At 42.3% G+C, this 12,490-nt stretch overlaps 1 protein-coding gene and 1 long non-coding RNA gene across 3 annotated transcripts in view; one reads left to right on the top strand and one right to left on the bottom strand.

Moving 5' to 3' along the window:
* wwox (WW domain containing oxidoreductase) overlaps positions 1–6,780 on the top strand; it is a 127,805-nt gene extending 121,025 nt beyond the window's left edge. Inside the window, exon 9 of one of the 2 annotated variants that reach the window (XM_013268640.3) lies at positions 6,134–6,780. In XM_013268640.3, coding sequence (XP_013124094.1) covers positions 6,134–6,325 — 192 coding nt within the window. In that variant the 3' untranslated portion in view covers positions 6,326–6,780. The remainder of the gene's footprint in view (positions 1–6,133) is intronic. The other variant, XM_019361516.2, reaches the window with a different exon arrangement.
* The window catches only part of LOC112841771 (uncharacterized), a 44,862-nt gene continuing 34,254 nt past the window's right edge, over positions 1,883–12,490 (bottom strand). Inside the window, exon 3 of the long non-coding RNA XR_003220945.1 lies at positions 1,883–7,484. This is a non-coding gene — a long non-coding RNA (uncharacterized LOC112841771). The remainder of the gene's footprint in view (positions 7,485–12,490) is intronic.

The raw sequence follows: 12,490 nt of genomic DNA, 5'->3' as shown, positions 1-12,490 counted from the left end.
GGACATGCTAAAGGAAGACTAAGCCTATTTCGAGCCAGAGAAAAACCCCTTTAAAAGCTAATCCCTGCGCCAGAGTCCTACACCTTTTACTGCTCCTTTTTAATGAATAGGTGTCCAATAAGGCCTTTTATTGTCTTAGCATATGTTGCTTTTATTAGGGGAAAATAATTAGGTTGTGCGGATCACTTCGGAAGTCCTCTCACAAGATAAAAATGAGATAGTTTCACAGTCGCTGCGCAAGTCCTTCTGACTCCCCGTCGTTTTCCCCTTGGATGCCTTGTGTCCTAGCTCCTTCATCTCCTCCTCCTGCTTCGTTTCCTACTCATACTGGTCTCTCCTTACTTCTTTATGCCCTCCCCTCCCCTCCTTGTCCTTTGCATTCCCTGCACTTCGTTTCTTACCTCCTCTTCTATTGTTCCCTTGAACATGGGAGCATTAAATGTATGCAGCGATGTCGCATTGGACTGCACATTTACACAAGCATATAACAGTCGAACAATCACTGTGTGACAGGAGGCTGTTGATGACTGACACTTGGTTGATCTTATCTGGCGCAAAAGGGGTGAAGGGAGGGCCGCGGAGAAAAAGGAGAGAGAAATAGTGCAGAGGCATTGGGGGTTTTGCTGCGCTTTGTGTTGTGTTCTGTCACTCCTGCAGTTTACCCCTCTGCTCCTTTTTCTGTTTGCCTTCACATGCTTCACTGTATTACAGAAAGAAAGACTGTTGGCAGTGCTCATCTGTGATTCAGGGCTCCAGGGAAAGAGATCCTTTTACCTCCAAGAGGTCCTACTATGACCATTTACCCGTGAGGCCTCAGTTACAGTGGGTCTGTACGCCCACTTCAGTGAGTTATGGGGATGGAGGAGGATGAAGTTGCAGGGGAATAAGGATCTACACACGGCTGATGGAGAAGATAGGGCTGAGAAAGAAGCAGGGGGTAAGGCAGATAGACACAGAGAATGAGGAGGTAGGATAAAGGAAGGGAATGTGAGGCAGGGAGGGGGGAAGCTGGTCCCTCCATCCTATCCTTAATGCCCCTCAGGGGAGCACGATGCCTGTAGGTGAGTATTAGCCATCAGCCTGTGGGCTAATGGACATTATGAAATAGCGTTTAGTGCATACAGATGACCAGAAGTACACTAGTCACTGGAAAGAACCATGATGCGAAGATCTGATGTTCTCTGGCGGTCTAACCAGGCTCTCAGTTTATACAGTTTTCTTTATTTTTTTTTAAGAACAGAGCACTTAGACTTTTGGTTATCTAACGTGACCTCAGTCAGGGTGACGGAGGCCACCTCGGATTCACGGTTGTGAGTGTCAGGGTGCTTTCTGAAGTGTGCGCTGGGGTGTTTTAGGTGCTAATCTCTTCTCATCTTGGTTGAGTGCTCAAGCTGAATAGAAGGGCAGCTTGTTTATCTGTGGGGACCGCATTACCCAGGATTCCCTCTACAGCTGGGCCGGGCACGCTCAGCTGAGCTGTCAGCTCGCAGAGGTTACCACAGCTGAGGGCAAAGATGGCTCTGAACGCACACCGTCGTACACACATAAACTGCACAAAAACCAAGCTTTGATTTCAATGGTTATTTATTAAATGTAAAATATCTTTAGCACAGATTAAAAATCAGACACCTCCATCTATTTTAAACATCACAGGTTCAGGGTGGAAAAAAAAGAAAAACATTCCTGGAGCAGAATCACAATCAGTTTGGAGTCCCACTTTTCAGGATAGTTACTCCACGAGGCGTGGCAGAGGGCTGAGGCAAAAACTGCACTCCTCCTGATCTCTTTACTAAGACTACAAGCCAGGAAATACTTTTCCAATTGAGTGCCGTAGCCTTATTACACTGGATGGTTAAAAACAACTTTTCTCAAAGTATTTGTCTTTAGAATTCAGGTGTTTTACTGGTTACAAATGAGGACAGAAAACATGTCAGTTTTCCTAAAATGGGACTGTCTAAAATGGGCTAAAAATAGTCAGTTCTCCAGATTATTAAACTTAGAAAAACACCCAATTTGTACCTTTGCACATATATAGAGGGCCTTCACACTGCAAACACTGATTTACAGTATGCTGGTACAGTATGTGTGCTTCGGGCCAGGAACAAACTTTTCAAATTGTGTCCCAGGCGCAAAGCGCTTTGCCAACACTTAGCACTGCTGCTGAATTGGAGTGCCATCACAGAGGTCAGCTGGTGAACACTCCCCCTCTCTTCTATTCTCTGCCTCAACCCTCGCTGCTGTACAAATGCCAACTGACAACAACTGACACAGATGGTGAGCAGAAACACAGGACAGGCAAAGGGAGAGAACCACCCACAGGAGTAAGAAAACAGGAAGACTCTACACACACTGTCCAAGAGAGGATATTGCCTGACAATATTACCAACGCATTTATTTTAAACTTTTTTTTTTTTATTTGAATCTTTTACTTTTTCTACTTTTTTATATTATTTTTTATAGCACATGCCATATGAGAATTTGGGGATTATAAAAGTACCTGAAAGAATTGCTAGGTGTTCAGCATGCATAGCCATTAGTATTTACAGGTTTGTATGTACAGGGATGGGCCAAAAACAGACTGCTCTACAGTACTGGGTTATTTACATCCAGGTCAGAGGGAGAGATCAATGACATAACTACAGATGTGGGGGTCGAAGGGTCACATGCACAGGGTCAGAGAAAGCTTATACAACTCGGACGATGAAGACACAAAACAGAACACGGCAAAGTAACAATACTGTTAATTCAACATCACATCTCCCCCACGTACCCTTTTTGCTTTTGATACGCTCAGTAAGATGTTCTCAACAACTGGTTATTGCGTAACACTATACAAGGACATTTCTATTGCAAGTCCATGAGGTCCTTGGGTATTGAGTCAATGCTGAGATTGGAAGACTTGGATCTGGTCCCAGAGCAGTTCCAGAACCGGAGTGTTGAATCCCAGGCTAAGTACAGGCTTATTGCCACTTATCAGCAGTCAGCTTATTGCAGGGTGTTTTGTAAGTCTTTCCTCAGTATTTATGTTTATTTTTATTACCCACAAAGGAAGATCTACACACACGTAATCTATAAAACCTGCTTCTGCACTCGGCACTGGTTTATCATATTGCTGAGATCTTTGCATTTTATTTTTAGCATAGAGAAACATTTTCGGTTTGGAGTTGTTTTGGTTGGTTTGGATCCTCCTTGTCTGTTCCCTTCCTCTCTCCCTCCCTCCCTCCTAGAATCAGTGTGGTGGTAACAGAGCTAGTTTTGTTTTGGGGAATGTGAAAGTGAAGTCTGAAGTCATGCTTAAGTCTAAAGTGTTCATAGGAATTGCAAGATGGTCGTCTAAAGGATGTAAAGGGTTCCCTCTTAAAGCATTTAAAGTCACATTTGTAACTGCATTCCTATACTTGTCTCACTTTTTATTTTTTGGACTAAAATGGCTTAAGAGGCCGATTCCGGAAGAGTATCCAAGGACAAGTCTTATTTTTTGGAGCTTAAGTTAGTGTCAAGTCAGCTTCTCTGGGTAGACGTCGTAGCTCTGGGTACCATAGATGTCTCTCTGACAATAAAACTACTGTAGTCAAGGTAATGCTTCACATTAAGGTGCACAGTATAGACAGACACACACCCATCATTTTGTAGACAGCTTAATTTACAGACCTAATCTACAGTTGAACTTGGATTAGAAATCATCTTTGGACGGCAAAGATGTGTTCGACGCGCACTGGTTTAGTGACATTACCTTCTGGGTGGTTGTTCATGTGTGTACCTGTTCGTGCTTGAGCGCAGATACACTCTTGTGTTCAGGCTGTGTGTAACTGTAAGTGTAGCGAAATCGTTGCCCACCACCTACTTGCCAGGTATCTGCAAACACACACACACACAGTGATAAATGGCTGTGGTGGGTGGTTGAGCATGTTAATGCCTAATCTCATCAGCCTTATCTTTTACAGAGGTCACAAGGTCAAGTGGTGAGGGGGATGAGCTAAACACCAATAAGATAGCACATTGCTGGGCACACCGCACAAACAGCCCGTGTACTGCTCCGTTTGTCACTAACTGCATGCGTGGCAGCCAGCAGAGAAGCCTTTTCTAAAGAATAGAAATGCCTTTCAGATTTCAGCCACATAAATCTCGATTCTGTACATGAAAGTTGTTTTTTTTTTTATATCAATATTTAAACCCAACTGTTTGGTAATTGGACGCAAACAAACTCGTCTGAAAGTCAGCCAAGTTCAAGGTGGTGTCAGGGAGTCAGAGCCGGCGGCACTGAAATCTTCAGTGAAGTTTAAAAGGCATTTGGCTTTCAGACGAGCTAAATCAGATGCCCTAAGTGAGAGAGATGAGTTGAACTGAGTGCGTGTGAACCTGCAACTCAGAGACACTGCTTGGCATTTGTCGGCCTTTGATCTGGCGACATGTGATGTGGATGAAGTTATCGCCTCACTGGCAGGTGAGACAGACAGCGGCACACAGAGAGATGCTGCCTTTTTCATCTGCTGTTTACGAGCTCTCTCATCACGGAGCACTTCAAACACGCTCAATCTGCTTCTGCGACGTTACACACCAGGGCTCCTCCTGGTGGAACTTTACTCAGAGCTTAGAGGGAGTTGTGTGTGGGTGCCCGTTTTGGTTTGCGTGTGTCGATGAGAGAAACATTTCCTGGAATCTGCTTTATGTGTGTGTGTTTTTGTGTTCGTAGCATTTGCATTTTGGTGCATATTTTTGTACTAGGCTGTGAAAGCATAAATGCTTTAGATGACATAGGATCTTGCCACTTTTAGTGTGCTGGCCTGTGCTTTGGGAATCTGTTCAAACAGTTGGCCTGTAATGTGCCTCCATTACGCATATGTGTACGTTTGTGTGTGTTGCCCGCGTTTGACTACTGCATATACGTGGCTGTCTCAGTGTGTGCCAGTGCTCTGTGCTAAACACTAGTCTTCAGTCATCACATCAGTGTTCCCTCTCATTCTTTCTGCCCCCACCCCCGTCTCACTCTCGCTCCCTCACATCAGGAGATAAAGAGGCGAGCCATTTCATGTGGCCGCATAGAAGTCGTCTCCAGCCCTGGAGTTTGCAGGGAAGCTGTCACAGCAGCTTTTAGCCGGAGCTGCAGCATGAAAGATCCCTCTTTGAGCGGTCGGGTTATGTGTGTAATTCTCTCTGACGTGTTTATTCTGCCGCAGTTTCAGCTTTCATTTTCAAATGTCACAGAAATCTCCCTCCATGAATATCCCTGCTAATTACTGACTGATGGGATGGGGTGTATTAGAGAACTTAGCAGGTTGCGTAAAAATACTGTTTCACTTTTACAGCGCGTCTCGGCTTGAGACGACGTGTAACAGAGTGATTTTTCTGGGCTGAGTGATCTTCAGGTTTAAACTTGCCTTGAGAGGAGAATTACTGAGAAAGAACTGGAGGGAAAACCGTGCGACGTGTTTGTGTGTTGTACGCAACAACCAAAAAACTTTTGATTTAAATACTTAGTTGTACTTGTATTTTCCAGCACTTGAATATTAATAAACATCACGTGAAAAATATACATATTGATAATCATGGCATTGAAACCTGCTGTTCACACATCGCACATCAGAGCTGTAGTTTCCCTGGTGATTCCCATCCAGACAGGAGCTGGTGTAATATTTTTGTTCCTGCCTTATCCACTGTGAGTCTATACATCTGTAGCATTCACATGGTCCCATATAGCGAGATGTCCTATACACACCTGGCAGAGGAATAAATAAATAAATATATGTATATAAATATATATACAGTAAGGAGTTATATGACCCAGTCATCGGGATGCAGGGAGTGGGGAGAGACAGCGTGTGCACGAGTCTTTTTTTTCCCCCCCTGTAGACACAGTCCTGCTGTCTCTTTTTGTCTGTGTGTGTTTGTGTGTATGCATGTGTCCGTCTATGTGTGTGTGGGTCTCACAGAGGACAAAGGAATGTGGTCAGAGTCTGCTTTATGTCCTCTGTCTTTTCCTCCATACAGCACACATCCTAAAGTCTGCCTGTCATTAGATGAGTTCTCCATATTTTGTCTGCTCCTGCAGGCTGACGCCGCCTTGCTGTCTCAGCGTCGTGAGTCGTCCACTGATCTTCTTTTTGTGTGTTTTTTTTTTTTTGTCTGTCCACAGCAACAAGGGGCGGCCACCACAGTGTACTGTGCGGTAGCACCGGAGCTGGAAGGGCTGGGCGGCATGTACTTCAACAACTGCTTCCGCTGCCAGCCATCTGCCCAGGCCCAGGATCCGAGCAGTGCTGCCAGCCTGTGGGAGCTGAGCGAGCGCCTGGTTGCAGAGAGGTCAGTGGGCATACAGGCCCTCTAATGGACAGAAGACGAAGAGGAAGAGGAGGGCAACTAGCCAAAGAGGAATCAGAAAGGAAACAGCTGATGTTTCGTTAGGTGTGGACTAACTGTACTCTGACGGCACTATGTAAGAGCTGCCAAACCATGGAAGCCCATCTGGATATGTCACATCACTACAGCGTCTAAAACACTAAATATACAGCACAGGAGGGGATTTCATATACAATCTATTGAATTAGTTAAAGTTTAAGTGAAGTTAAGCTCTGCTGTAGTATTTTAAAACCGGGAGTGGGGGAAAGGGGAAGATCTGAGCCGAACCTGTCACAGTTTGTTCTTTGTCTGTTTGTCTCTGTAACCTTTTTAAGCTCTAAAGTCCTTTTTTTCCTCAAACGTCTACTTAAATTAGTTGTAAACAATGTAAACAAAATGCAAATGAGCTGTTTTGATAACAATACAAGGTTTAACTATTAAGCATACACTCTACGGCATATGCATCTGATTCCAGCAATAGTGGGCTATCAGCAAATATAATGTCTTCCCAATTAATGTCTCTAAGTTCAGTGTCCTCTCGTCTAGTTCTATGTTGGTGTTTATGTTTCCTATTCTGATACAGAGAGCGTTTGCTAATCGTTGTGCTAAATCTTTTTGGGTAAGAAGAAATAAATAATAATGGGCATGTGAAACTTATTGAATTATAAACACAGTAGAGGTATGATTCTAATGGCTATGTACACAATTTTGCAATACTTATATTTCTTATCAGTGTCCCTATTTGTTTTCTGTACAGTATTTACAACATCCTGATTTCTGGCCATGTGCTAAAGGGGGGGGTGGACATCATATTTTTTTCTGCTACTTTACTCAACCTAAGTATTGACAATCTATGCTCTGGTAAGTTACAATTTGGAGATATTTACGGGTTAATCTTTGTCCATTTGAATGACAAATACAGAAGGTGGAGAATTTTATTTACAGAGTCCAGGATCTTTAATTTCTTCAGTTCTCCTTTTTTGTTTTGTTTTTAAATCATCCACTTTAGTATTGAACTCCGGCTTTGGATTTGCTGTGGATTGGTTGCCCTGAAGCCACAGGGGGTGGGACGCTTTTGAGACATTGTGCTTTATGGCAGTCCGGATGCTGTAGGTTGGTCTTGAAACAGCATTCCAGTGTCATGATATCTGAAAAACAAAACAAAACACACACACACAAAGAGAGAACAAGTCAATAAAAACCTGTTCCACAGAAATATGTGAATTCCTTCTATAGAAGTTCATTCATCTGAAGACCATTAGGGGGGGATATTTGTGTGGGAAGCTGAGAAGTAAGCAACAAGTCTAAGTACGACAGTTTCCAGTTTTCCAGAGTGTACTAACCAAGTATGAACATCACAGAGTAAAAAAACCTGTTTTTACAGTATTTTTTCCCCTCTGACAGAACAGGAAATACACTCATATATTCAAAGAACAGATCAATCGACGCAATCGCTCGTTTGACCAGCACCCTCACACATGAATCCTCATTGTGTTTCCTTCTGTAGAGAATCATCAGAATGACACAGCATCACAGTTATACTTAATATAATATACTCTCACGCATGTATTGTTTCTTTTCTTCCCTTCCTGGCAGACATACTGAAGAGAAGAAAAAAACACAGGAACAGACAGAACATTCAGAAACATGCTGTGCCCTGCACAGAAACTGATACTGCTGTTATAATCTGTTCTGTACCCAGAGTACAGGTGTCTTATCGCTGTCCTTTCACAGCACTGCACACACCTGGAACAGAGATGCAGTACAAACACTCACATGCACACACACACAGAGCAGGAACAGTCAGCACCCCGCATGTACAGTACAGCAAGCAAAACAACATTTTATTAAACTGTCCAGAATCTTTTGCCTCTTTATTTCGCATCAGATTGAACAAACGGTATAAATAATGTGTGTTTAAAAATTGTTTTAGTGTCTGAAAAAATAAAAATACAGAAATCTGTCATACGCAGAGGAGGAGTTAAACAGTAATAAAGGATGTTCCCAGCCGCTGTCCATGGTGCTGATAAGGCTCAGGTCCTTTCCTGGCCATACTTTGGCAAACATGAGAATTTGCCTACTTGTCAATCAGTTACAGAGCATATTGTGTATGTGCTGACATGAGCCTCTGTGAGAGACGTTTTCCCCTGCCCGAGTGTGTGACTGATCAAGTTGTGAGCAGACGTACTTGCCAGTGTGTTAAGCACGTCAGCTGTTTAGTTTCCCTCTCTTTTATTTTGATTTAGTTGGTCTGCCCTGATGTGTTCCGTTGTTTTGTCTTTGTTGACTTCATATGTGGTTTATTAAAAGTGTTTGGGTTTTTTTGCTCTATTGGGTCTCTAAAAATTAGGTCTCACTTCTTGTTCTCACACTTCACCACTACTACAATATAACACACTACACTACAATATAATCTTATTCAAAGGGATTCTGACTTGTTCAAATAGTTATGTTATTGTAGGCTCTTATAGCCTCCTGAAATGATCTTAAAGAGTGTAATTCTACACCTGGGACTTCTGTAATGTTAGCCCGCTTTCCCCAACCTCTCTGCTGGAGGAGAAACTCAGAATAAAATAACCATAATGCTGTTTATGACTATATATCAAGAAACTGGTGCTAATGATGAAGGCTGTATGCTGGAAACACATCAGTTTGACTGATAAATCTCAGAAGTGCTGCAAATTTTATTTTATCACAGTCTGACACCAGCTAAAGCACTTTATACACGTGCGATCATGTAACGTCGACCATTTGTGGCCTACAGATATCGCCGTTCTCAACTAAAAGTGCAGGCTTAGTCTATCAGTCGCAGTTCTATGTAAGCTGAGCATTTAAGAAAGCCTTTGGCAGAAGGGCCAGATTCAGAACTCAAATGAGAATCTTCAGGAGAATTACAAACAACTAGACTTGTATGCGGGTGTGCACTGCAGAGGCAGATTCGTGGGTGTGTGCCTGAGTGAAGTGGGAGGGTCCTGCCTGGCTTTCATGCAAAGTCTTATCGATCAGGCCCTATCGGAATCATCTGATAGCTAATCAATATGCTACACTTCCTCTCAGCGAGCAGAGAAGAAGGAGAAGCACGACTCTCACAAGAGGAGGACCTTGATCCTTTGACCCAACAGTTAAGGCTCGACACACACAGTCACACACAGTCACAGTCTGTTTCTCTTCATTTCTTTTTCTCTTTATTCCCCGTCTTAGAATAACGGCACCCAACAATATAATAACCGAAAGCCTGTGTAAAGCAAATAACCGATATACATTAGAATGTTATTTTAATTAGTCGGATTTACAGTTGATTTTTTCCCCCCTTCACTGAGTTTATTTCAATTTGGGCAGTAATTGTTTACGACTGATCATTTCATTTTCCATTATTGTTTTTATTTCTTCTTGTGATTAATTTCACCTCTCAAAGAATAATTATGAGAGGATTGATTTGATTATGCCTTTGTTCTGCTCCTATTGGCTCCATCGACCGAAGGAATGCCATGTTGCCATTTCGAGCGGATATATTTAATGATCACAATCAATGTTAAAGCTCTCTCTAGACTCAACTAACCCAATAAATATCTGCCAGGAGGAAATTTACCATCTAACTACAGCAGGCAATAAAGTCTTACTCTGTGTTATCCTCCCTCCCCACTGCTCTCTTTTAATCTCTCTCTTTTGAGGATGGCATTAGGATGAAAACTGATGATCAGTTTTCATAAAGTACCACAGCAGAGTCAATGGAAATATGATTTTCTTTCAATATCTCACGATTTGGATTGCTTGCAGGCTGCTTTTTTGATAGAGTCTTAAATTATATATATTTTAAAATTAAAAGATAATTTCCCCAGGCTCCTTTCCACTTAATTAGCCCACTTTAATATAAAAATTTGCCTGTCAAAATGTTTTTTTATGTCTTGTTTGCAGATTCTTAAAGAAATACTTTAATTCTGTTGCAGTATTACAAAAACAGACATCCCCAGTCTCTCTATGTCATTACTGTACCATTGATTTCTGAGATGTAATGAATAAAAAGCAGTAAAATAGACTTATTTTTTGGGCACATTATTATTGTTAAAAGAATGCATTGTAAAGATCATGCAACTGCCACATATGACAGGAAGTGGAGCATTTTAAGGTGAGTTCTCTTTTAAATGATTAAAAAAAATATGTGTAATATGCATGCAAATGTAGATGACAATGCTTCAGTTTATCATTTATTCTTCCATGAAGACTCATAGTCATGGTAACATTTGAATCCAAGTTTACTGAGCTTGTTCACTATCAAATGCACTTATTTCTCCCTGTAGATCTGCTCGTGCAATCTATAACTTTCTGTTTTTTATTGAAGTCTCAACACGGCACCTTTGAGGAAATCCTTCCACTCCCAAATCCCCAGCGAGTCCTCACCGCTAGACAGCATGACCTTGTAAACCCTGAGTTATTTTACTCACCCATTGTGTGAGGATAGGAAGAAAAGGGAAAGAGAAAGGGGGAGACAAGGGACAGGGGGGTGGAGGGGGGGAAAAAAGGAGCTCCTGCCTGTCACAGCTTTCAAACACAAAGAAAAATGAGCACTTGGGCTGAAGTACAATTATTAGCCCCTGTCTACAGATTCATCACACTATAGAGAGCCAGGGAGTGGGAAGGAGATACAGGGAGGAGCAGAGCAAGAGGTGGAGTGGAGAAAGGTAGAAAAAGAAATGTGTAGCTTTCAGCAGAGCCGTGCGGAAGACGGAAAGACAATGAGGAGAAAAGAGGGAGGAAATAGAAAATAGGGCTGTTACGCTGTGAGGGAAAACTTGCGAGGGAGGCAGGAGAGGTGCAAGGTGAAGCATGCAAAGCTAGCGTATGCAGGGCTGGAAGGAGAGAGAGGGAGGAGGTTTTAGGTGAAATAAAAGAGTGAGAGGAAAGGGGAAAGAACAAGGCAGAGGTAGAGGAAGGTAAAATGAAATAAGAGGATTTGTCAGGCCAGTGGTTGGTGGCAGTAATAAAGCCTGCTAATCTGAGGGAGAACGCTTGACTGCTCACACACTGACTCTCTTGACGCCCCACTTTACCACCGGGCCAAGCCAAGGTCACACACACACACACACACGCACGATCATGCCATTGCAAACACACACACACACTTGCAGAGACACTGTGCATGTTTCTTAGATCTTTCTTTTTGTGAATCAAATTCGTGAGCGCTTTCCACCTGAGTGTCTTCCTCTGAAGGTTTCGCCGGCATGACTTTCCTCGCTTTACTTTTGACATGATTTTTTTCTCTCTTACTCATGTCACTCATCTTCTTGTTTAGCTATCATCTCCACCAAACACCCCCCTCAGCCATGTTGATTTTAAAATCTCATTTTTCTCTGTTTCTTAACTGGCTCCGCCGTGTGGATCAATACCTATCAAAACCATTACATAAATACATCTGTCACGAGCAGATAGTTGAGTGGGGATGTAATGTGTCTGGTTAAGGCCGCCATAGGGTGAAAAAAGATATGCTCTGTGTGTGTGTGTGTCTGTGAGCATTCTCAAAGGACAGCATGTGTCATTTTGTGTGACCAGGTGTGTCGGGCAGAGAGAAAGGTTGTTATTGAGCCGCGGTAAATGACGCATAACCTGGTGTACTGCTTACTTAGCCCCAGACCCCTGCTTTATGTCACTTTTTTCTCACTTGCTGTGTGTGTGTTTGTATGTGTGAGTGCCCGTTGTTGGTGTACAGTCATGGGAATATGACTGAAGAAGCTCAACAGTGCAAAATATTTTTGGAAACCCAAATGAAAAAAAAAAATACATTAGGTTTGTTCAAGTTACTGGGAGCCGGTTAACAACTTTCAGTTTATGTAAAAAAAAAAAAAGAAAAGAAAAAAAAAAGATGTTGTTTTATTATAAAGTTTTCTTTAGCAGTCTTCTAAATGGTAACATTTCTCACAAATGCTGAAAAGCAGTCTGAACTCAGAAACTATCTGATCCAAGGACTAATAAAACAATATTACAGACTTCCACCAATATTACTCTCATATCTCCTTGTAGCTTAAATACATGTAATGCACTATAGTGGTGGCCATGGTAGCCCTGAAAGCTGAGCTCAACACAGGTGCAACACGTCAAAAATACCAAAAGCGCCAAAATACCAAAAGACAAAAATGTGACAGTCTGTATATAAAAGATG

Source organism: Oreochromis niloticus, linkage group LG7 (genome assembly GCF_001858045.2).
Source record: "Oreochromis niloticus isolate F11D_XX linkage group LG7, O_niloticus_UMD_NMBU, whole genome shotgun sequence".
Lineage (NCBI taxonomy): Eukaryota > Metazoa > Chordata > Actinopteri > Cichliformes > Cichlidae > Oreochromis > Oreochromis niloticus.
This window is presented reverse-complemented; position numbering and strand designations above follow the sequence as displayed.